The sequence below is a fragment of the Ictidomys tridecemlineatus genome, chromosome 15 (assembly GCF_052094955.1).
Source record: "Ictidomys tridecemlineatus isolate mIctTri1 chromosome 15, mIctTri1.hap1, whole genome shotgun sequence".
NCBI classification, from domain to species: domain Eukaryota; kingdom Metazoa; phylum Chordata; class Mammalia; order Rodentia; family Sciuridae; genus Ictidomys; species Ictidomys tridecemlineatus.
The window spans coordinates 7426684-7451451 of record NC_135491.1 but is presented as its reverse complement, the minus strand read 5'-3'; the positions used below and the strand labels follow the sequence as shown (position 1 = coordinate 7451451).

General features: G+C 58.6%; 1 protein-coding gene and 1 long non-coding RNA gene across 3 annotated transcripts; one reads left to right on the top strand and one right to left on the bottom strand.

Annotated features, from left to right (window-relative positions):
• Positions 1-1920: 1920 nt before the first annotated feature.
• On the bottom strand, positions 1921-23036 carry Lmtk3 (lemur tyrosine kinase 3). Of its 2 annotated transcripts, none has more exons than XM_078031728.1 (16): positions 22599-23036; positions 20622-20734; positions 19602-19735; positions 19193-19343; positions 18626-18702; positions 18077-18195; positions 14451-14538; positions 14046-14194; positions 13521-13605; positions 13309-13430; positions 13041-13190; positions 10112-12633; positions 7362-7765; positions 5505-5640; positions 5267-5404; positions 1921-2161 (listed from the first exon to the last, which is right to left on the bottom strand). In XM_078031728.1, the coding sequence occupies exons 1-16, from the start codon at positions 22637-22639 to the stop codon at positions 2145-2147; spliced, it is 4446 nt and encodes a 1481-aa protein (XP_077887854.1). In that variant the 5' UTR covers positions 22640-23036; the 3' UTR covers positions 1921-2144. The 2 variants fall into 2 exon arrangements, with proteins under 2 accessions (XP_077887854.1, XP_077887855.1); XM_078031729.1 differs by having other exon boundaries at positions 20622-20697; positions 22599-22617.
• Positions 7668-17936, top strand: LOC144370726 (uncharacterized). Its single transcript, XR_013430645.1, has 2 exons — positions 7668-7784; positions 16995-17936. It is a non-coding gene; the product is annotated as an uncharacterized LOC144370726 (long non-coding RNA).
• Positions 23037-24768: the final 1732 nt, after the last annotated feature.

Below are 24768 nucleotides of genomic sequence, written 5' to 3'. Positions count from 1 at the left end.
AATTGTGACCTTCCAAAAATTCTAAGTTGATAGCCCCTGGAATCTCAGAATGTGATCTTATTTGGAAATAGGGTCATTGCAAATATAATTAAAGATGAAGTCATTACTTTGGGCCCTAATCCAATATGACTGGTGTCCTTATGGAAAAGAGCAATTTAGATGAAAGGACACACTGTCATGTGGAGAGGAAGGTATTTACAAACAGAATCCAAAAGTGTCTAGTGACCACCAAGAGCCAGGTTTGGAAAGTTATGCCGCAGATCTTCATCACAGTCCTCAGAAGTAAACAACCCTCTGGCATTGATCTTGGACCTCTAGCCTCCAAAACTGTGAGATGATGAATTTCTGTGGTTTAAGCCACCAAATTTTGAGATACTTGTTATGTTAGTTCTAGTGAACTAATATGTCCCTCCTCCCTCAGACCCAGGGCTCCAGGGCCCAGCCTCCCTCCCTGGGGCCTCCATGGTTGAGGCCATGCAGCCGCCCCGCCCCCCAGGAACACCATACGGGCACAGGCAGTAGCAGTTAAGGGAAGAGGAAAAATCCTCATCCTCTCCATCCTCCAAGCCCCAGGACTTTCTTTCATTTGACCCCAATACCTTCACCACCTTCATTCCTAAGCCAGTGTCTGTGGCACCCACCCTTGCCCCTTCTCTCTTCCCTCATCCAAATTACCTCCCTTCAATATGCTAATAAACCTGGTCTCAAGGTGACGGGGACAGCCCAGGGCCAAGAGATCAGAGATGCAGAGACAGCCCCAGTCACAGGGACACGGACAGAGATGGAGGCAGAAACAGGAGAAATGAAGGGAAGGAGACAGAAAGACATAATCGACACAGGGAGAGATGACAGGAGACCCAGAGAGGAGAAGGCAGGGACAGGAACTCAGACAAAGAAACAAACATCATTAGACAGTGAGTGAGGCGGAGGCTGCGCAGGACCCGGATGGAGAGATGGGAAAACACCAGGCGGGTGGGGAGCACTGGGCCAAAACCCAGGAACTGTGCTTGGACAGGAGAAGAGTGTCTGGGAAGTGGACAGTCACATGTAGAATGGGTACACTGGGCCAGGTGTGGTGGCACACACCTGTAATCCAGGGACTCTGGAGACTGGGGTAGGAGGATCCATAGTTCAAGGCCAGCCTGGGCAACCGAGTGAGACCCTGTCTCACAATTAAAAAAAAAAAAGGATGAACTGAGGCAGAGCCTCTGTGGGAGGGAGGTTGGCTCTGATGTTTCAGCACGGGCAGCAGTGATCTGAGAAGTCATCTGGGTCATGTCCAGTGTGGGCGTCAGCAGGTCATTTCTGAGCCCCCCCCCCCGCCCTGGCCCTGGGGCAGCTTCTGGCCACTCCTGCAGGCCACCTGGTGGGGAAGGTGGAAATGTGGCTCCCAGCCCTCGCTGACTCCTCACGGCTTCTTGAATGATGGATCGGGTGAGGCTGCAGCCGAAGTTGGGCCTGGCACCCACCAGACTCCAGCAGGGATGGAGAGAAGCACAGGAGACCCTCTGCTGCATGGGCCTGGGTGCTGCAGGGAGCTTCGGTGTCCCATCTGCCCAATGGGGGCCGCGAGAACGGTGTCCTCTAGAGCACCAGCTCCACGTGTCCTCCCTCCCCACGTCCACCTCCCAAGCACACACAGGCTCCACGTTCCTCCAAAAAGTTGTTTTTATCTTTTTTAAATAATGTGAAAATGCCACGCGAAGGTTGGAACCAGAGGCCCCTCCAGGGGCCAGGCTGGGGAGGGGAAGGGAGGCGCGAGATGGGGGGTCCAGGTCCCCAAAGCCTGCGGCCCCTGCATGGGGCTGGGAGTGGGCGAGGTGGGACCTTCGCTGTGCCCAGGGGCGCCAGGCCCAAAAGAGTTCAGTTCAGTTCCAAGAAAGGCGGCTCTCCAGGAAGGGATGGGGGCTTCCTGCCTCATTTGGCACCGAGGGGGTCCGGGGGGTCAGGGGAGCCGTCCGGAGGGCTGGGGGGTGGGGGGCCGGGGCCTCCCGTTTGGCACATGGTGGGGGAGGGGGAGGGCCCAACCTCAGGGACCTCCCCGGAGTCGGCGTCTGCCGCGGTGGCAGTGGCTCCCTCGTCCACAGAGGATTCTACTCTCAAACCCTCTTCTGGGGGTGCAGGGGGGTCAGGTCTTTGGGGAATCAGTTCTCCACGGGGCCTGAGGATAGAGAGAGAGGAAAGAGAAAGGGAATTACAGGAGGACAGGCTCATGGCCTCCAACTCAAATTGAACACAAAACTGAGGGAGTCCCCACCTCTGTCCCCATCTCTGTCCTCCCTACCCCACTTCCCCTGTGTGCCACACACTGGCCTCCTCGCTATTCCTCTGATGTTCCAAGCAGAGCCTTGACCCCAGGGCCTTTGCTTCTGCTATCCCTGCTGCTCTGAACGCTCTTCCCATGTAGCTCAGGCCCTCACAATGTGCCCCTCAGAGGCCTTGCCCATCCGTTTTGGGTCAAGTAGTTACCCGCTGGGGTAATTGGTCACTTGCTTCCCTCTGAATAATTTTGTTCACATTTCTCACTCCAGGGCCATCCCAGTCATTGTGGAAGAACGTTCTGTCTCCTTGCCCCTCTACAGCAGAAGTAAGGCCAGTAAAGACCTGCACAGTGGTCAGTGTCTCCAGCCTATCAAAAGTTCCCTCCTTCCCCATGGAAAAGTCTCTCCCCAGGAACCTCCCGCCAAACTTTCCCAATACCAATCCTCTGGTCACTCCAAGCCACACAAAAGCCTTGTCCGGCCCACAGATCCACAGAGCTAAGGCCGGCACGTGAAGGGTCTCACCAAGGGCTACTGCCAGCCCGCACACACTCCACTGCGGGCGTCTCCCTGGGGACTCACTCCCACTCTGCGCTCCCTGTCCCAGAGCCTCTGCTTTCTTCTTTAAATGGGAAACATGGCCCCACACTCCTTTACTTTGGTACTAGGAATCGAACCCAGGGGAGTTAACCAGAATTATATCCCCAGCCCTTTCTTGAGACAGGTTCTCACTAAGTTGCTGAGGGTCTCACTAAGTTACTGAGGCTGGCTTTGAACTTGTGATTTTCCTGCCTCAGCCAAGTTGCTGGGATCATAGGCATGTGCCACCATGCCCAGCTCTAGCTCCTTTACAAAAGAGTAGGGAGACCTGGGGCGTGTGGCATCACTCAGCACCCAGGAAATGCCGAAGTGAGCAGAGTGGCACTGAGCACAGAGGGGGTGCCCACTGCGGGCCCCGCCATGGCCCGGGGCTCAGCAGCTTCCCAGCCCAGGCTGCACTGGGAATATCTGTCAACTGAGTACAGGGATTTGGGGTTTTGCACGACTGGGCTCTCTGTCTCGATTTCCAGTGACTAAAGGTGAGGTCACCCTCACTGACTGGCCCTGCTGGCCTCAGCCCTGACTCATCATTTGGCTGGTGTCCCTGTGCCCTGGACCTATCCCACCTCTCCTCATGGGAGCCCTGAGATGGGGGTAACAGGGAGGAAGTGACATTTGGGGTGAGGCCTGTGAATGCAGCTAAGAGTCAGCCCAGCCCTGTCTGCTCTGCCCTTGACTCTGCCCTGGCCCTCCTCCCCATGGTCCCCGCTCACCAGCTCCTCTCCTGGATGCCTGCCCCAGCCTCTCCCCTCCACCCAGTTTCCACTCTCTCCCATCTGTGGACTCCTCCTGGCCCCAGAGTCTGTCCTATACCCAGTGCTGGCCCAGCCCTCCCCTCCCTACAGCCTTCCATGGCTCCCTAGCATCCCCAGGACGAGAGCCCAGACTCAGTCCACAGCAGGCCTCTGTGGTCTGCCCTGCCCCTCTCACCTGGGCCATGCTGGCCTCCCTTCTGTTCCAGGAACCGGCCAAGCTCTCTCCTGCCTCTGGCCCTTTCTGCAAGCTGTTCCCCGACTCATGGCCCTAGCATGCTGTCCCCTTCCCTTTCACCTGGTTAATGACAACCAGCCCTTCAAGTCTCTGGTCAAGTGACACAGCTACTGGGAAGACAAAGCCATTTCCTCTTGTCATTTGCTTTCTCGGTGACTCTGAGGCAGTGTTGGGGTGCACAGCCAGTGTTGAGGCTCTTGGTCAGCACTGAGTCCCCCCAGCCCACACAGCCCGCACACGGGGCACTCAGTGAATGTCCACCTAGTTAAGGCAATGACAGCTGCCAGTTAGTGACCACTGCTACAGTCAGGCTTCCTGCTCCATACACAGGATCAAACCATTTAACGCCCTCAACTGCCTTAGGAGATGCTATTAATTATCACCCGCATTCTAGAGATGAGGAAACTAAAGCACAGAGAGGGAAAGTGACTTGCCCTAAGTTCTACAGCTGAGAAATGGTGGGGCCAACTTTTGGACTCGGGCAATATTTGGGGGAGCAGTAATGGAACCTTCTCTGAAAAGGCCCAGTTTCATCTTGCACATTCTCAGCTGTTTTTGAACACCAGGCCATAGGCATCCTGGGGTGTTCTCTGGATCGGCAGCAGAGGGCAGCAGAGAGACCAGTCCAGCATCCCCAGCCAGACTTGCCGGTGCCCTCTCACTAGCCTTGGCTTCCCGCAGTTATCAACTAAGGATGCCCCGCCTTCTCCCAAGATGGTCTGAGAATGGGCGATATAGAATATGTGAAATGGCCCAGGAAAAGAGCCTGACAAATCATGCATACTGGAGAAGGCGTGGACTCAGGCCAGCGATGGGGGTTCGAATCCCAGACCCTCACTCCTTTCTGTGCCTCAGTTTTCCCTATTGTAGAATGGGGATAAGAATAGAATTGACCCCATGGGATCACGGTGAGGACTACGTGGGTTAAACGCCGCATGCACAATGAGGTCTATATGACAGCTTGCTGTAGTTGCAGCAGCAGCTGCCATCACTGCGGTGGGCCTCCCTGGCCACCTCCTCTCTGCTGCAGTCCTTACTACCCAGCGTGGAGCTCGCTGCCTGACCAACATGCCTCCACCAGCGGAGTGGAATCCAGATCCAGCAGATGCCAGACAGGAGTTGGAGCCAAGAGGTGGGGCAAAGATGGGCAAGTGTGTGTGTGTGTGTGTGTGTGTGTGTGTGTGTGTGTGTGTGTGAGTGATCCTCAGAGAAAGGGAATCTCCGGCTCAGGGAGGGGGCGTGAGTGCCCAAGACCGTCTGCCGGACTGTCTGACTCGTCCCACGGCTGAGTGGGTGTCGTGGTGACTGAGAGGGACTAGGAGGAGACAGACGCAGGTAGATCCAGAGATGAGCAAGGTGCGGGGAAACGTGCGGACAGAGACCGCCGGGGGCAGGCCGGGGCCTGGAGCACTGACCTGCGGGCCGGGCGTCGGGGGCCCGGGCGGGCGGCCCCGGGGTCTCCAGCGCAGGCGAGACGGAGAAGCGGGAGAAGCACAGGGGGGGGCCTGGTGGGGGGAGGAGGGGGAAATCCTCCGCCCACTCGAAACTGCCTCCTGGGGGAAGAGAGAGCCCGCCAGCCCTCAGACTCCGCGGGGTCTCCCCGGTTCCCGCCCCTCGCCCCGCCCCTCCCCGGCTCCGCGCCCCGCCCCTCACCAAAGCCGCTGTCGTTGCTGGGAAACCCATCTCCGGGGGTGGCGGGGTGGGGAGGCGTCGGGGGCGCTGGGGGCGTTGACGGGTCCGTGTCCCCCTCGGAGGGGCCCTGGACGCTCAGCTCGTTGGTTGGCGTCTCCTGAGGAGGCAGATGAGGGCACCCGAGAGGGCACGATCGTCACATCCCACCCACCGCATCCCTAACCAGCCACCAGCCCCGCTGACATTTCCGGGGCTTCGGGTGTCCCGAGTTGTCACCGACTCGCACTCTATGAAAAGGCTGCTGGGACCCCCGTCTGCCCGAGGCTCCTTACCTGCCTGCGAGCCCTGCCCACAGCTAAGCCCCGCCCAGGACATCTAAGTAGCCTCCGCGGGACAACTCTCCTGCTTCCCGCGTTGCCCCAACACAAAACCACCTCCGTGAGCCCACTTCCCCGGCCCACCTATCTCCCAGATTTAGGTCTCAGACGTCCAATTTTGTACCCCAGAACTACCCCACCCTGTTCACATCCAGCTCCAGGAGGTGATGGTCCCGCCCCTAAGCCCCGCCTTCAGAAGTGGCCCCGACAGAGCCCTCCAAGTTCCAATCTTTTTTTTGGGGGGGGGATTAAAAAGTGGGCTGGCTCCAGCTCTTGACTCTGTTCTCGTTCATCTTATGACAGCCCTGACCCAGGTTTGTCCAGACAGGCCCTCAGTCCATGAGCACAACCACCACGCCCTTCCTCTTTATCTTCTAAACTAGGAACAACTGAGCTACATCCCCAACCCTTTTAAATTAAAAAAAAAAAAAAATTTGAGACAGGTCTCGCCAAGTTGCTGGGCTAGCCTTGAACTTGCAATGCTCCTGCCTCAGCCTCCCAAGCAACTGGGATTACAGACTGGCTTCTTATTTTTTTTTAATTTTTTAGTTGTTGATGGACTTTTATTTTACTTACTTATAGGCGGTGCTGAGAATCGAACCTCACACCTGCCAGGCAAGTGCGCTGCCGCTGAGCCCCAGTCCCAGCCCCCTCTGTTCCTTTTAACAAGATCCTCAACCCATCTCTCTATGACCCGCCAGTCATTAGTTCCTCCCATTCCTGATCCTACCCCAAATCGTAAGTCCCACCTGGTTAAGATCCCCCCACCCTGAGTCAGCCTAGTCCAAACTGCACTAGTCTCCGTCCCCACCCCTAGGCCACGCCCCCATCTGCTCAATACTTTCTGCTTAGCCTCTCCAGCTTCCTCTACCAAGTTCTTCCCTTTTCTTCCAGATCTGCTCACATTCTGCAGGCCTCTCTAAGCTCTCCATATCCCTCCACACCACAGGTCTCCCCCTCAGTCCAGTTCCAACTCCCTCTCTAGAATTCGCCCACCCCCTTAACCCCTTCCCCTTCCCACGTCTCATTTTCCCAGTCTCACCTCATTCCCTGACCTCTCAGGTACCTTCCCACCCTCCAGGCCCCGCCCCCTCGAACCCTGTCCCATCTAGGTCACGCCCACCACGACCCTCTCTAGACGAGGCCTCCTTCCAGATTCCACCCTCGCTGGTCCACCACTTCTAACCCCGCCCCAGTCGAGGTTTGGCCTCCCTTCAGGCTGACCCCACCCCCAACTCAGATCCCGCCCCATCCTCACAGTCCCGCCCCATTGCTAGGTCTCACCCTGCCTTTCTAGACTTGCCCCATCCCTTGACCAGCCCCAGGCTCCGCCCCATACTATAATCCTATAAGCCCTGCCCCCTATGGTCAGCCTCCGCCCCAGGGGCTGGGCCTCCCTTCAGGCCCTGCCCCCTCTGGTCAGCACCGCCCCACCAGAGGTCTGCCTCCCTCCAGGCTGCACACCGGTCCCAGGCTACCCGCGACCTTTGAGGATACCCACCTGGTCGAAGAGGTAGACGGTCACGTCCCCGTGGAAGGAGACCATCTTGCGTTTCCTCTCCAGCTCGCTGTCCTCGGACTCGTCGGCCCCGCGCGGAGACTTGAGCAGCCCCCGCAGCGGGCGGGCCGCGTCCGCGTCGGCGCTGCTCACCACGACGGGCACCGGGGCTGCCCGCGTCCTCCCGGAGCCCCGCTGCCCCGCCGCCGCGCCCGCCTCCTCGTCCTCCTCCTCGTCCTCGTCCTCGTCCTCCCCGTCCTCCGCCGGCCCCGGCGCCCCCGCCCCGCCGGCCTCCCCGCCAGCCGCCCCGACGTCCGCGCCCTCCCACGGGGGCCGACGCGGGCCCGGCCCCGGGAACGGCGTGAGCGTGAGCGGCGGTAGCGCCAGCGAGAGCCGCGAGAGCTTGGCTGCGAGGGGAGAGAGCAGGTAAGCGCCTGTCCTGGGTAAACTGAGGCAGGCCCTCCCACCCAGCTGTGTCCTGGGGTAAGCCCTGGGCATAGTGCAGGCCTTGGTCTTCCGCCAACACCCTGAACTGAAGGGGTGCACCGAGGCTGGCTCCACGCAGGGTGAGAAAGAGCTCGACCCCACTCCTTTGCTTACTCTCCCCATGGCCCCCCAGAACCCAGAGCATAAAGCCCCAGCTTGTCTCCACGGCCAGGCAGGCTAGAGTGCCTGGTCCGGCTTACCTCTCACCTCTGTCGCATTCATTCTTAGTCCAGCCACATGCCCGCCCCCTTCTTTCCACCTCTGAGCCATGGTAGGTGCAGGGCCACCTGCCTGGAAATCCCTTTTCTAGCTCAAGTCCTGCTCCTCCTCCAGCTCTGGGCTTTGGGTCAGGAACACCTGCTGGGTCCCATACCTGGGTCCCTCTCCCTCCCAACAGATTTTCTCAGCATGTAACTATGTTTCTGTGGCATTGTGGTCAGTGTTTGCCTCGCCACGGGACAGACACTTGAGCTGGGCCAATTTGTGGCACATCCCCAGGCCCTGAGCACATAGAAGTACTCAGTCAGTATTTGTGGGATTAATGAATGATGTTCCCTGTTGTTTGACAGTGAGCAAAGTACTTCCCCCCTGTGGCCCTTGATTGCCAAAGCTGGGTGTCTACAAGTCCCTTCTCTAAGCCCTTTGTTCTAAGACGTCCCAGGCTCAGTCTGCTGAGAGGGAAGACTTAGCCTAACTTGCTCCCTTGCCAGTTTTCCTGAATAAGAAGGTCCACCTCTCTGAGCAAACAGAGTTTGCTCACCAGCAAATGAACAGGGGCAACTCATTCCTCCAAAGATGAACTGTGTGCCAGGCCCTGGGGTGGGGGTAGGGTGGGCACTGCTGGGGATGGGGTAGGAGAAGGATGGGTGTGGACTCAGTTACCTTCCTACTCTCTGTTACCTTTCACTGATCTTTTACAGTTCTCTAAACATGCCTGACTAGTGTCCGCTTGATGCCCTCTACCTGGACACCCTTCCTTCAGGTGTCCACTTGGCTCACTCCCTCCTTCCTTCACAACTGCCCAAAAGTCACCTCACTGAGGTCTTCCATGACCAACCATCTCAGGGTGATGGGGTTGGGGGAGGGCTGCTGCAGAGAGAGCACTCTGAGGGGCGTGGGTACCCAGAGGAAGGACAGGTGACAGCCTTTAGAAATCAGGAAGCCTTCCCAGGGAAGGGGAATTTGGGGTAGGGTCTTGAAGGGTGAACAGAGTTCGCTGGTGGAGAAAAGGAAGCCAATTCCAGCTTCTCCTCACCCAGCAACTGAGCCCAACCCAGATCCGCTGAGGAATCTCAGCTGCTAATCCCCAACATTTTCATGCTGCTCACAACCACCCCAAGGAGGTGGCAGTGTGTGACACCACAGGCCTTGCGGAAGGAAAGGCCTGTGTGCTACCCCCTGCAGACCCTTGCCCACGCAGCCACAGGTGACCCTTCTTCAGTGTGGCTGGGGGACCACCGGTGTAAAACAGGCCAGGCCCTTAGAACTCCCACATCAGCAATCTGGCCTCCCAGAGGCTGGGACTGTCCCTATGTCCACATCTAGATAGGGCTGCTTATCTTTCCTGTTTATCTTCTTTTAACAGCCCTCCATGTGACAAGAAGCTTCCTGTGTCCCATCAACATTCACCACTCAGGTGTTCCCTGCCCTCAGCTCACAGTGCCCCTAGGTCCTGGTATGCCCAGAGACAACTTAGCCTACTGTCAAGTTTAAATCAGAGATCACAGGCGGGCAGCAGGGCCTGTGTGTGTGTGTGTGTGTGTGCAGGCTGACTGTCCTCCTTGAGATTGGTCAGCATCATTAATAAAACCCCAGCGCTCTAGTTTAAAAGGGGAGAGTAGCAGCTGGAGCCACCCCAGGTAAACTTCCTGAGGGTAGCATCTCCTCGGGACAAGGCACTGGCTCCCAACCCCTCTTCAGTCCCCTAGCCCACTTTGCCATTGCCCTAAGCATGGGGCCCTGTGGGCATCTGACCTGGAGACCCCTGGTCTAACTGGACTGCAGTGACAGCTGGGACTGAGTCCCGACACTGGATGAGTGCTGTGGACTCCTGGCTCAGCCCTGACAACCACACAGTGAGGCGGGCAGCGCAGTCTGGACATTAGCCCAAGACAGCCACGGGCAAGGGAACAAGCAGGATCTGAGCCCAGCAGTGGCTCCGGGGTCTGCGTTCACCAAGCCAGCCGGGCCTGCCGCTCCTGACCGGGAGCCCCCTGCACCTCGCACCCCGGAAGGAGTGGCCCCCAGACTCCCCACAAACCCCTCACCTTTGATCTGCTCGCTGTTCCCCTGAGGGGGTCCCAAGTCCAAGAACAGTCGTGGCATCTCGGGGCCCTTCCTCTCGGGCTTGGGGGGGTCCCCGTCTCCGCTGGGTGCCGTGTCTCCGGCGGCCCTGCTGTCTGGGACCCCGAGTTCTCCCTCGGGGGCCACCTCCGGCTTGGATCTCTGGGGCGCTGGCTCCGGCCTCCTCAGCTGGGCCTCCAGTGGCGGCGGTGGCAGTGGCTGTGGCCTCATGCTGTCTACCCATCCGGCCTTTGCGTCCACGCCGCTTCCGGGGCCGCCGCCGGGGGCCATCCCCATGCCCACTGGGGCTTGGCCCCCACTCCCGAGGTCCAGCCTCCCAGCCCCGGGGGCTCTCTGCACCCCCCCAGTCTCGTGGGCTCTCCTCTCCGTCCCGGGTTCCAGTGTCCCGCTCTTGGGGGCTGGGCCAAGGGGGCCAGGGGCTGTCTCCAAGCCGTTCTGGGGCAAGGCCACCTCGCCGGGTATGAGGGCTTTCTCCAGTGAGGTCTCTGGGGCTGGCTCCCCGATCGTGGGGGCTGGACCCCCACTCTCGAGCGTCTTCTCCCGGGGCCCTGGGGCTCTCCAAGGCCCAGTCTCTGGTGGTCTCTCCGTGTTCCTGGGGAAGCTCAGGCTCCCATTCTCTGACACCATCTCCTCGCTCTTTGGGGACACCAGTCCCCCATTCACCAGCAGCTTCTCCCCGGCCTCTGGGGACCTCAGCTCCCCATTCTCCAAGGCTTTCTCCTCCTTCCTTGGGGGTGTCAGGTCCCCATTCTCCAGTACTTTCTCTTCTCTCTCTGGGGACTCCAGGCCCCCATTCTCCGCCGCCTTCTCCTCCATGTCCAGGGCTCTCTGACCCCCGTTCTCCAACACTGTCACCCCGTTCACGGGGAGGCTCAGGTTTGGGGCTTTCTTCCCGCCGCCCAGGACTGTCAGGTCCCTGTTCAGGCCTGGGACTTTCTCTCTGTTCCCGGGGCCTCTCCCCGCCTTCCTGGGTCCTGTCTCCCGGGATGTCACCCCCTTGTCCCCTAGGAGGTTCCTTGTCACATCCTCCCGCAGGGACATCAGTAGCTGCTCGGTGCTCACTTGAACTACGAAAGTTGGCTTCTCCCGGTTCCCTGGGGGTGGGTGGGGACCCGGGTCTGGGGGTGGCCGGGGCGCTCCTGGGTCGGGTGGCTCGGGGGGAGCCCGCGGCCGAGGGACCCCTTCCTCCTCGGCCGCCCCCCCACCTGGGAAGGCTCCCTCGGGGGAAAAAGGGGTCTCGGTCTCGTAGCCGCTGTCCCCCGGCTTGGGGCCCGGAGACGACAGGCCTGAGCCTGGACTGGCCACGGCCGACGGGGGGTCGGGGGACGGGGCCGGGGCCGGTTCCGTGGAGGCCCGGGGAGGTGGCGGTGGGGGGGGGGGAGCGGGAGGTGGCCCCCGCCCGGGGTACTGGGGTGCTGCGGCCCCCATGAGGGGGTCCAGAAACTCGGGGGGGGCTGAGGTGGGGGGGGCCAGGGGCAGGTCGGCCAGGGAACCCCGCTCTGCCCGCAAGGACGAGTCGTCCTCGGGGGGGTGGGGACAGCCAAGAGCAGGGTGGCCCCCCCAGCCAGCCACGGCGTCTCCCCGCTCCAGTGGCAGGCAGGAGCAGGCCCCCTCGCGGCTGCACAGGGGGCAGGGCAGGGGGCCCCTGCGGCTGGGGCCACCCCCGAGGCTGCTGCTGTCTTCGCCGGGGGAGCTGCCCTCCTCCTCCTCCTCCTCCTCGTCGGCCCATGGGGCAGTGCCCCGCTCCCCCAGCACCTCGGCAGGGTCTCCGGCCAGGGTCTCCCCAGCGCCCCGGCCCTCGGGGTCCCAGCCACTCAGCAGGAAACTGCCTGATGCTGAGGACTGGGCCGGGAAGGGCCGGGGCGCAGGGAAGAGGGGGGACGCCCAGGTCTCGGACACCAGCTGGGGCACCTCGGAGGGGGCCTGAGGGGCCTGAGGGGCAGGCACGCCTGGGTCCAGGGGGTCCCAGTCGTTGGGGAAGAGGGGCTCGGGTGGGGAGCCATGCTCCTCCAGGCGGATGTAGTACTCACTGCTCACCGAGGGGCTGCGGGCGCTGATGACCGGCAGCACACTGGGTGTGGACAGTGCCTCATAGAAAGGGTTGGAGGGGTTGGCATGGGGGGCTGGGGGTGCAGACGCCGGCTGCCAGGGAGGTGCCCCCCCACCCCGGCCTGCCCCACGCCTCGCCTTCTCCCACAGGCACTCAAGGTTGAGGCCACGGCTACTCTCGGTGACCGTGAGCACATCATCAGGGTCAGCCCCAGGGAAGCCATCCAGAAGGGGGAACGGCGAGGACAGGGTCCCTGGGCGGGGTGCACTGTGCGATGGCGGCCAGGGCCAGGGGAAGGGACCATCTCGGGGTGGGGGTGGAGGAGGTGGGGGTCTGGGGGGGCGCTCAGAGAGCAGGTACGTGAGCTGCAGTTGGAGATCAGAGGCTGAGGGGCGCTGGGCAGGTGGCCGCCAGCAGGACTGCAGGATGTCATACCTGGAGGGAAAGAGAGAGGCAAGCGTAAGCAGGGGGATCCCCAGACAGGGACGGAGACCCCAAGAGTGGGCCTGAAGCCTCCAGGTGGGTCAGGGTCCCAGAGAGTGAGGGACAGTGAAGTCAATGGGAAGAAGGAGCCAAGACACTGTCTCCATCTGGGCTGAGTCTAGAATCGGGCACGAAGGAGTCTTAGTGAATTCACAGTTCAAACCCCAGCTCTGCCACCTCCTGCCTCAGTTTACCCACTCCAAGTGGCAGATGCTGGCTCGAGGGGGGTGAGGAGGTCACTTCTCTGTTCTTGGGAGCAAGTGAGATTGTAGGTGGTGTGTGGAGGAGGTGGAGGGACTGAGACCATCCTGGGTGGGATGGGCAAGGCTAGGGACCTGGAGTCAGGGCCTGGTCCTCACCAGTAGTCGGCATAGGGCAGCTTGAGCCTGGGGCGGGCTAGCTTGACGTGCTGCTGGCGGACAACAAAGGCGAGGACCTCCTCGTCTGACAGGTGGCGGTAGGGCTGTGCCCCAAACTCAAACAGCTCCCACAGGGTCACCCCCAGGGACCTGTAGGGAGCAGAAGGCACAGAGGGCTCAGCGCAGCCCTGCCCCTCAGGGGTCCTCCCCCAGGGGAGGCATCCAGAGATCTTCCATCTTCCCTGCCCTCCAAAGCCAGGCCCCTTACCAGATGTTGCTCTCTCGGCTCTGGTCCACCACCATGAAGGTCCCGTGCAGCTCCCCGAGGAGCTCGGGCGCTGCCCATCGCAGGGGGATCCACAGGCGCTCGGGGGTCAGGTAGTAGTCCTCCTGGCGGGGAGGGGCCCGGAGAGGGTCAGGAGGGTCAAGGCACCCCCAGGGCCGCCCCTGCCCCCCGCCCGGTCAGAGGGCCGCCCCCACCTTGTAGTTGCTGTGGGCCAGCCCATAATCTCCGATGCGCACCGTGAGGTCGGAGGTCAGCAGGCAGTTGCGCAAGGCCAGGTCGCTGGGGGCGGGGCGAGACCAGTGAGCGCAGGACCACGCCCACTCTCCCTCTGACTCCGCCCCTTACTCCCTCGCCCAGGTTGCTTTGCCTCCGAACACTCCTCTCCCCTAACTCCTCCTTTTCCTCTCCTGGTTCCTCCCCTCCGGGCCTCTCCCCTCCTCTGCTGGCCCCGCCCTCTCCTAACTCCTCCCGTTTTGGCTCCCCCCGCCCCCTGGCTCCTCCCCCTTTGGCTCTTCCCTCCTCTCCTGGCCCCTCCGTCCCCTGGACCACCCTCTTTCCTCTCCCGGCTCTTCCTCTCCTAATCCCCCTGCCTCCTCCCCACTCTCCTCGGCCCCGCCCCTTCTCTTCCCCAACTCCCCTTTCTACTGTGCCTCCCGGGCTTTCCCCGGTGCCCGTCACTCAAGACACCTCCCTCCTTTAGCTCCTCCCCCGCGGCCCACCTGTGCACGTAGTTGTGGGAGTGCAGGTGCGCCAGCCCGCGGGCGATCTCCAGGCCCATCCTCTGCAGTGTGCGCAGATCTCGAGGGGGCAGCTCTGGGGACAGGCCCTCGGGGGGTCGCTGGGCCCGGAGGTAACGCTTCAGGTCCCCCTGAGAGGGAGACAGGAACAGGTCAGCACAGCAGCCCCTCCAGGACACTAACAGTGCAGCTACTGAAGCGAAGGAGGAGGCTGGTCGGCCCCTCGACCTCCGTTTCCCCGCTTCAGGGCGGGCATGCGTACAGCGAGCTCAAGAATGGGGCGCCGCCACACGGGTGCCTTGGGATGGTGATACAGAGTGCGGGGGAGGGGTCCTCGGTGTGCCCCACCTCTCCCTCCTCGAGTCTCGCCCCCACCCCGACCCTCACCAGCTGACAGAACTCCATGATCAGCAGGAAGGGCAGCGTCTCCACACAGAGGCCCAGGCACTGGAGGACGTTGGGGTGCTGCAGGCTCCTGTGGGGGAGGCTGCGGGTGAGGAGCTGCCCTCCCTCCCACCGCAGCTCCCCCGCAGCACCCAACCTAGTCAACCTCTTTTCTTTTGTGGAGCTGGGGATCGAACCCAGGACTTTGTGCATGCGAGGCGAACACTCTACCAACTGAGTATATCCCCAGCCCGTGGGCCACCTCTTTGGTCTATTTCCCCACTCAGAGTCCCTCTGCTCTCCCTCACTGGCCTGCAGTGCCCAAGCCAGACCCCGAAGTGACCCATTCCTCCTCATTCCCAGCCTCCTCTTGCCTCTACCCTCCTGCCTGGGCCTCTCTGTCTCCAGGCCTGCCTCCAGTCCCTCCCCTTCAGTTTGTCCCCGACCTGCCATTCACCTGCTCACAGTGCTTTGTGGCTTCCCAGCGCCCTTGAGAGAGCCCTGCTCTGTAGAGTCCTCTGTCTCTAGAGTTGGCCTGTCCCCTCTTCACCCAGTGTATATCTTCCCAAACTTGGTGGCAGACCCTGCTTAGGCTCCCAGCCTTGGCACTTAAGAATTCTGGAGAATGCCCCGCTTCCTCAAAGTCCTCTGCAGGCCCTAGCTTCTCCACGGTCTCCCAGGGAGCCTCACCGCCCTCCCCCATGCTGGGCCAGTGCCCCTCCTCCACCCTCACACTCTCAGTTTGATCCTAATTCCAACTTTCCCAGGGGTATCATCTCAGCCCAGTCATGTCACCAGTCCCTGCCTTCATTTGTCTCACCTATAAGGTGGGGCTCCCTCATCTGGTTGTGGAGGGGAATTTCACGAGGTCAGGGAGCTGGTCTGCGCTGCAAGGTCCCGGCTGTTTCTGCTGTTTTTATTTTATCTCAACCCATTGGGCTGTGTTTCACCCTCTGTCCTAGCTGTGGCTCCTGGGCCACTGGCTCCCGACCTTGGCATCTACTGTTCCCTCTGCCTGGGACACTCCCCACAGTGCTGTGCATGGCTGGTACCTGCGGTCAAGCCTGGCTCTCAGATGCTCCCGTCCAAAGTAACCTGTCCCTGTCACATACTGTCTTATTTCCTCATGCCACTTATTCTCTGATTTCCTTCTTAAAATTTAGTTCTTATTTTTGTGTCTCCTCCACTTGGTGGGGTAAGCTCTTCCAGGGCAAGAACATGGGGGCAGTTTGCTCACAGCTGTGACCCCAGTCACAGACCAATAAGGTGCTCCATAAAAACGTGCTTGGTGAAGGACTTGGCCTTCACAGAGGTCTGCAACTCGGGGCGGGGTGGGGTGGGGTGTGAAGCACTTCAGGCTAGCAGCCGGGTCCGCCAGGGGTACAAACATGGCAAGGCCTGGTAGGGGGCAAGGGTCACTTGGTGCTGTTGGGGCCAGAGGCCAAGCCCCAGCCATCCACCACCTGTATTCTAAAAGCAGCTCTGTGTCCTGTAACCTCCTCCACCTTAGAGAATAGTGCCTTCTCTCCAATTAGTTGAAGGCTCATGTGACAAAGTGTTCACAGAGCACTTGAAACGGGGTGAGTGTGGCTGGGAAAGTGAGCTTCAGATCTGATTTCATTGTATTTCGCTTAAATGTAAACAGCCACGTCTGGCTGGTGGGTGATAAGCAAGTAAAGAAACTAACCACCAAGTGGGATACGTGTGACCTGTGATGTGATGGGACACCCCAGGGCTGTCCCTGTGGGGAGTGAGGGAAGGATTCTGAGAGCTGAGGTCTGAGAAGGGAAAGGGAGCCCCCAGTTCAAGGTCGGGAGTGCATGAGCAGGGAGCCCTGTTCCTGCAGCAGGGAAAGGGGCTGCTGTGGGGGAGGCTTGGTAAAGAGGAGGGAGTGGCTGGGGCAAGGGGACAGTGGCAGGAAGGGGACAGGCTCAGACTGTGCAGGACCTGGGGGTTGTAGGGAAGACTGGGACTTGTCCTGTGGGCAACAGGCAATCATGAGCAGTTTTGAAGCAAGGGAGAGCCAGAGTCCAAGGTCTGTGTCTCTCGGGGTAAGTCCCACTTTTACAGCTGTCCTCCCAAGTGATCTCTGTCACACACCCTTTCCGTGACAGGAAACTTGGTACCTCACAATACAATTATCTGGCAATTGTTCACCCTGACCTCATCCTAGGAGCCCTTAGAGTGGAGGGGGGTAAAGAGGAGAGGCACCGAGTCTCTCTTCCCGGACCTCACAGTAACAGGGGAAAAGGGGGGCAGGGCAGAGCTGCTCAGTGGACACATGGGGGCCTTCCCAGGGCTGGGGGTCTGTGATTCCGGCTCTGTCCTTCCTTACCCATGCAGGGGCCTTAGGAAGGGAACCACTGTCAAGTACCCAGCACTTAATACAGGTCATCTTACGTCTTCCCATCTGATCTCTTCATGAGGATATAAGGGGTTCCTGGGTTCCCTTGCCAGATGAAGATACCGAGGTTCAGAGTGGGGAGGAGTTGGCCTCTAGCTAAGCTTCAATGCTCTCCTGACCTCCATCATACTTCATATCCCCAGCTCTGTCCAGGGAAAAACCTGAGGCTTTGGAGGGAAGTTTTCGGAGTTGCACAGCCAGAAAGAAGTCCATCTGAGATCTGAACCCAGTTTGACCCTACACTGGGTTCCTTCCGCTTGTAAGGATGGTCTTAGGCCTTAGACTAGGCAACTGCATTTTAAAACTCCAGTTTGAAACCTGCAGTCTCACCAGGCACACCTACGGGGCCCTCCAGTAGGGCTCTCAGACACAAACAAGTCACTTCTCCCCACCCTGACAAACTCGGAGTGAAGTGTCTGTCACATTGCCCTCACCCTGATAAGAGGGAAAGGCAAGAAAAATCAGGGTGGGGACCACCAGACCAGATGCTTTAACCTCAGGACAAATGATGTCACTGAGAAATCCAGTAGCAGCTAATAGGGATTGAAGGAGTGGTCAGAAGCCCCCCAAATTTAGTATAAATGATGGAGCAAACAAAGAGACATTCAGCCAGCCGACCCTGATGCACATGAGCCTGAGAGCCTGAGGGGGACCTGGGCTGACACCCCACTCTTCTCATCTGCCTGATCCTCTGCGTTGTTCTCAACGCTCTCAAACTCTGCAGCAGCCTCTTGACTAGGACCGCCTCCCCAACTGGCCGTCAGCTCCACCCAGGAGAAGCCGGCCTTGGTTCCCGACCCGATCACCGCGGTCTGAGTGGTGGGCATCTGCTGGACTTAAAGCCTAAGGCCTGGGACTTCTGATCTGATGACACCTGAACTTAGCACGCAGAGGGAATGTCTGTCCTGAGCCTTGCAGGTAGCTGAGGTGCTGTTTGCAGTGCTTGGAACTAATCTAGAACTGATTGCTGTGAATTGACTATGTCTATTGCAGTGCCCAGCATTAAGGTTGTCATTTTCTTGATTAAGAATCTATAGAGTGAAATTGTATTGAGTGATTTGAGTAAAGCATTGAAAAGGACAGAAGTGCATGAACATTCTTTATTTCTGCCCCTCAACTGCATAAGTCGCACCTTTTGCCATCGCAACACCACTCCTAAATGTGACCTCTCTGAGGGGCAAACCTAGAGGGCTCCCAGAACCCCATCCTGAGAAGCCTCCCCTACCTGTAAGGTTGAGCTTCCGAGATGAACTTGCGCTGCTCCAGTGGCCCTGCGCTGGCTCGGAGCTCCTTCACCACCACCTGGGCTGGGGTGTAGTCAGAGAAGAGCTCTCCCAGGATCACCTGGCCAGGGGCACCGCGAGTCAGCGGCTGCACGCCTCTCCACGGCTCCCAATTCCCCACTCCTGTCCAGCCCCCACTTCATATCCACCGCCCCCTCCCCTACCCAATTCAGAGTGAGAGACTCACAGGCCCAAGGTCCGATGGACGCAGGGATAGATGGAAGGATGGACAGACGGACGGACGCGTGGAGAGCCAGGTGGCGAGGCAGAGTGGTCAATGGAGTGAGGAGGGAGGCGCTGACCAACAGATGTGGACGATGGGGAAGGAGGATGCAGGTGAGAGGTGGACGGAGGGGCATGGGTAGGCTGGGGGGCGAAGGGTGGGGAGGCAAGAGGCAGATGAGAAGTGGTGAGAGCAGGGGGATGGACACAGAACAGAGGCCAGGCTAAGACTGTATGGACACCCCACCTCCCACCCAAGCCCCACTCACCTTCCCAAACCAGCCACTCCCAATCTCTTGTAGGTAGCTGAGGTGCTGGCGGCTAAGACTCAAAGGGGTGGTCATGTCTGGGGAAGGAGTAGGATGGGGAGGCCCCTGAGCCTCTCTTCTCTCCCAGGTGCCACCTCCCCGCCCCCCAAACACTTAGTGGGGACTGGGGTCATAGCAGACACCAATCTCTTTTCATTGGCTGCTTCTAACATTCCATAACAGGATCTCAGCCTCCTTATTGGCTGCCCACAAGATTCCAGCATCCAATCAGCCTTTTCATTGGCATCCCAAGCTCCAATGACTTGATGGCAGCCTCTCATTGGCTGCCTCTGAGGTTGAGATCTAGGCTGATCTCACCATCCAGTGCCCCACAAGAATCTGCAAATCTGATTTTAGAGTAAGCACTGATTTCCACCAGGATGATCTGTCTCCCCACAGGCTACTTCCAAGAACCTAGGGCTCTCACCTCTGCCTTCCCAGTCTTAGCTTCCCTGAAGGGAAAATACTCAGGGCCTTCGGCCCTGCCCTCTGGGACCATGGGATCCTGGTCTGGGTCTGAAGCAGTACCTGAGTGTGAAGGCTGCGGGGCAGGCATTGGCAAGGAGACCTCAGCCAGCGGGAGAATGTAGACATCAGGCAGCGACTGAGATGAGGAGGTCTCCTCTGCTGGGGGAGTGTACTCCCCAGAGCAGTCCTCTCCTTCAGGGTTCTCAAACTCCTGTAGCCAGGAGAGGTGAGAAGGAGAACGCAGGACTGAGAGATGCACCATAATCATTCACCTAAGTATGTCTCCCGGCTTCTCTTAACCATCCTCCATCCCAGCCCAATTTCCAGATCCCAGGGTTCCAGGTCTTGCCATAACTTCAGGCCAGGGTGGGCTGTTGGACTTCTACCCCTTCTCCACCAGTCATCTGGCTTGAGGGGAAAGGCTTGGCTTGGGCCTTCCTCCCCAGGTTGATCCCTTAAGGCATCTCACCTTGAAACCGACATCGCCCCTTTTGCAGCACAGACAGGTGAGGAGGAGGAAGATGAAGGCCAGCAGGCCGGAGCAGGAAATGAGGACCACGGCGTAGGGAGGAGCCAGAGGGGCCCGGCCCAGGGCGAATCCATCTGTGGGCACAGGTCTGGGCTGGGGTTCCAGCCTCTTGCTCCTGGATTCCAAGCCCCTCCCGTCCCGGCCAGTCTTGGACTACAACTCCCACGATGCTCTGCAACTAGGGTCCCTTGGCAGAGGAGCCGGATGACCCAGGGCATTGTGGGAATTGTAGTTTGAGGCCTTCCCAGGTGGTTGAGCTGGGGGTGGGGTCTTTCCTCTCGCCCCAAGCTGGGACCCTCACCCCATACTTGAGCGAATTCCAGTGAGGACTCAGGGAAGCAGTAGTAGTAGTGAGGCCTGGAATGCTCAGAATTTAAAATACGCTCCTACGGACAGCTTCACCCCCCCCCCGCCCCCATTGAAGGAAGAGGATGAGCCCCAACTGCAGGCTGGTGGAAGATTCTTGCCCCATTCTGAACAACCCCCGCCCCGGTCAAGGGGGCTGAGACCTGTCTCTTTTAAGGACGCTTGGAGTACAGACTTGTCCTCTAGCCCCAAACCAAACCCCACAGAAGGGAACTCCGCAAGACCTGGGTCCTCCCCAAAGCCAGAGACAGCCTCCGGTGTTGTGTCCGCCTTCGAAATAGTATTCGTCCCCTCTGCCCCAATTCTCCCGGAGCCTCCGTCCTTCCCAGCTCCCTGCACACACCCGCACACACACATGCGTGCACACATACACACATGTTGCCCAACAGACCCCCCTCCCCACCCAGCCCCCAGCCTGCCTCCCCCAGGCCCTGTTGACAGAGACACCGTCCCCGCGGCAGTTCCAGGCCCAGTTTGGCTGCAGAGACGCGCACAGGTGATGCGGCCGGGGCCCCGCAGACAGGCCCGGGGCAGGCAGTGAGGCCGCGGTGGGGGTGGGGGCCGCTGGACAGGCGGATGGCCGCACAGACTCACCGGGATGGGCCGGGGACGCCAGGCAGCCAGAGGCGGAGACGGCCGCGAGGAGGATGAGGGCGCCAGGGGCAGGCATCTTGTCGAGGATGGAAGGGAGGTGGAGGTGGTGGCGGCTGGGGAGGAGGGGGGGCGGGCCCTCAGCCCCCAGCCATGGGGACCCGCGCGACCCTGGCCTCCCCCCAGCCCAGGAGTGGGGCAGGAGACGCAGGACGGGGGAGGGAGGGGTTGCTTACTGACTCAGGTACCCCCCTCCCCCTCTTTGAAGGGACAGACAGATGAAGGGATGGAGAGGCGGACAGAGGAGAGGAGCTGGGGAGCCGGGTTGCTGGGGTGGGGGGGAGAGGGTAGGATGGGGGGGCGAGACTGAGGGCCCCGCCCCCGAGGACAGCCCGGATTGGGGGAGCAGAGAGCCTGTCAGAGGAAGGGTGGGAGGAGGGAGGATGGAGGGAGGATGGAGCGTTGTCATGGCAACTGGCTCCTGGTAGCATTGGCTGCCGGGAGGGAGGGGAGAAAGGGGAGGGGGGGGACAGACAGGGACCAGTAGACCCTTGGGGCGGGGGAGCAGTGTCCACAGTGCCTGGCCGTGACTCCACTGTGACACACCACTGTCATGGACATGTGTGCTACACACTGAGATGCAGATGTCAAGCACACACAGCCCACACACAATGACACATGTCGCAGAAATCCTCATAGACAAGTATATCACATACAAAGGTGGACAGCCATCAGCAGACGGGGACACGTACACGTCACACACAAAGACGCAGGGACAGGCCACACTGGGAACACACAGGCAGTCCAGCACCTGGCACAGATGCACCCAGCCACGCAGGAACATCAAAGCATCACAAACACACACACACACACACACACCACAGACAAAGTAAAGCTCCAAATCTGAAGACACAGGTGCCTCAGACAAAGATCCACAAGGACACCACAGTGACACGGGGAGGCACATAGTCACAAACGTAGACATCTACACACCAATGGGCAACAAAGAACACCCTCAGACACAAGTATCACATATATGCACACTGCACAGATAGACACAGACATTGCTTGCACTGGGGAACACAGAAACATGTATCACATACGGGAATGCACAGGGACACAACAGAGACATGCACAGACAGGCACAGCACATACATGAATACACAGAAACACAATGCATGCCTGTCTACAGGCACAGATAAGATATGCACATTGCTCACAAACACAGTTCGTTCCCAGGGATACATACAGACACATCACATGCACAGACACACATGGGCACATGCAGCTCAGGCATACAAAAGCTATACACAACAATACACACAATTACATGACACACCAGTACATTCAGATGCATATCACACACACATTATTCATAAACACACAGGTAAGGACATCAGGCATAGATAAAAGATACACATATCACCTAAATGGGGCAGGGGGGGGAGTCACACACGTCACAAATATACACACATTTCACATAAGGTTACAAAACCTCTACCGCACCAGAGTCACACAGCAATAAACAGGCACACATAACACAAAGATTTAGAAATGCACTACACATACCGTGACACACAGACACACGCAGCACATATACACACACATTACACGACCACAAACATCTGCCTCATACAAAAGATACATAATCATAGTTGAATTTATTTATTTATTCTTATGCGTAGTTACTGGCGCCAGGCATTGTTCTCAGCGCTTTACACGTATTACCTTTTAATCCTCACAACAGCCCTCGGAGACGGGTACTTTTATCATATGCCCCTTGTACAGGTGAGGAAACTGAGGCACAGAAAGGGAGCAGTCACCTTTCCCAGGGCACACAGCCGGGAATAGCAGAGCTGGGACTGGAACCCGGTCCGTCAGGGACACCGACACATCAGACAAGGACACACACACATCACGTGCCAGGCCGCCGTCTCGGGGTCCCACCCCACCCTACGGCACCCGGAGCTGCAGACACACCCGGAAGCGCGGACTCCCACCCTGGGCGCGGACGTCTCCATCGTCCGGGAGCACCTGCGACGCGTCCCCTCCGGTGAGGCTGGGCGGGAGCGGCGCGCCCCAGACGCAGCCTCGGCAGCACGCGGCGTGGGCGACCCGGACACCCCCTCCCCAGCGCGCTCACCCAGCCCCCCAGCCTCGAGCGGGGGCCCCGGGCTTTGCACCGAACGCGCAGCCGTAGCACACTCGGGACGGCGGTGACCAACCCCGCAGCGCACAGTCTCCTCGGCGGGGGACACCGGGGACAGGAAGGGCTGCCTCTGGGGGAGTCTCACCGGAGAAAATGAGGCAGGCTCATCATGAGAGGGGGTGCTCCGCCCTGGCGGCAGGGGTGGGGAATGCAATTAGGGGGCGAGAGGGGCAGGGAAGGAGCCAACGGCTGCCCCCGTGGCTGAAGGGCACGGAACCTGGCAGAAGCCAAGGCTTATGGAAGGTGTAGTCCCAGCGCTGAGACTCGTGGGAAATGTAGTCCTCGCACATCCAGAGGGGAGGCTGGGGTTGAGCTTTTCCCCGGGATGAGACAGTGTCTGGGTGAGGTTGCAAGGTCCGGGGGTCCGCCAGGTGGACCTTTGAGAATGATGTGGGCAGAAACATTGAGCCCTTCGGTATGCCAGTAGAGTGGCCTATTTGCAGTTGCGGTCTCAATTTATCCCCAGCGGACTATTTGTTCACGTATTCACTCAGCAAACGTGGAACCCCGATGAAGCCCCTACTATGTGACTAGCCAGGCCTGTGCCAAAGCCAGGGGGTGCCACAGGGAAGAAGTCAGACCATGTCCTTTTTTATTTTATTTATTTATTTTTTCTGGAAATGTCTAGGGTTTAAAGAAATCAGGGCTTAGCTTGCCAACCGCTCCCAAGGCAGGGGATGTCGCAGAAGGGAGGCACAGAAGGTCCCTGAATTTATTTATTTATTTCGTACTGAGGATTGGACTCAGAGGCACTTTACGGCGTTTTCTCCTTGGTCCTTTTTATTTTTACTTTTTTTTTTTGAGGCAGGGTCTCATTATGTTGCTGAGGGTCTCATTAAGATGTGCACGATGTCCTGGAACTTGCACTCCTCCTGCCTTCAGAGTCCCTGGGTCTACCACGCCCGGCCTTCCCTGGAGTTTTGTAAAGAGCTGAGCCACTAGTGGAGTGTGACATCAAGTTCCTCAGTCACAACCAACATTCAAAAGAAACAAAGAGGGCTGGAGTTAGGGCTCAGTGGTAGAGCACTTGCCTAACATGTGTGAGGCACGATTCTCAGCATATAAATACATAAAATAAAGGCCCATCAACAACTAAAAATATTTTAAAAAGAAAGAAAGAAAGAGAATAAACTATTAAATAAATAGAATGGTGGTGCATGACTGTAATCCCAGAATCTTCGGAGACAACGGCCGGAGGATCGCAAGTTCAAGGCCAGCCTCAGCAACTTAGTGAGGCTCAACAACTTAGCAAGATCCTCTGTCAAATTTTTACACCCCAAAGGGTTGGGGGGCTGGGCTGTAGCTCAGTGGCAGAGCACTTGCCTCGCATGTGTGAGGCACTGGATTTGATCCTTAGCACCACATAAAAATAAATAAACAATAAATAATAAATAAATAAATAAGGGATTCTGTCCATCTATAACTACAAAAAAAATTTTTTTTAAAGGACTGGGAATGGGGCTGGGGATGTGGCTCAAGCGGTAGCGCACTCGCCTGGCATGCGTGTGACCCGGGTTCGATCCTCAGCACCACATACAAAGATGTTGTGTCTGCCGAAAACTAAAAAATAAATGTTAAAAATTCTCTCTCTCTCTCTCTCTCTCTAAAAAAAAGGCATGATTCATTAAAAAAATAAATAAATAAAGACGGACCAAAAAAAAAAAAAGGACTGGGAATGTAGTTCAGTGGTTAAGTGCCCCTGGGCTCAATGCCCGGTACCGAAACAGATAAATAAATAAAAATAAAGAATAAGGGAGAACGTAGCAGGCAGAGTGCGAGCTCACTGTAGGGGAAATGTCCAGGTGCTAGACTTTTCCGTCTGGTAGGTCCCTTATCTGAAACCCCAGGGCCAGGGTAGCGGGGGCAGCAGTGTCTTGGAACTGGAGGCTTCTCTGGTTTGATGGGGTCATAGACATGGGCGCTGCGCGTGCTGAAGAGCCT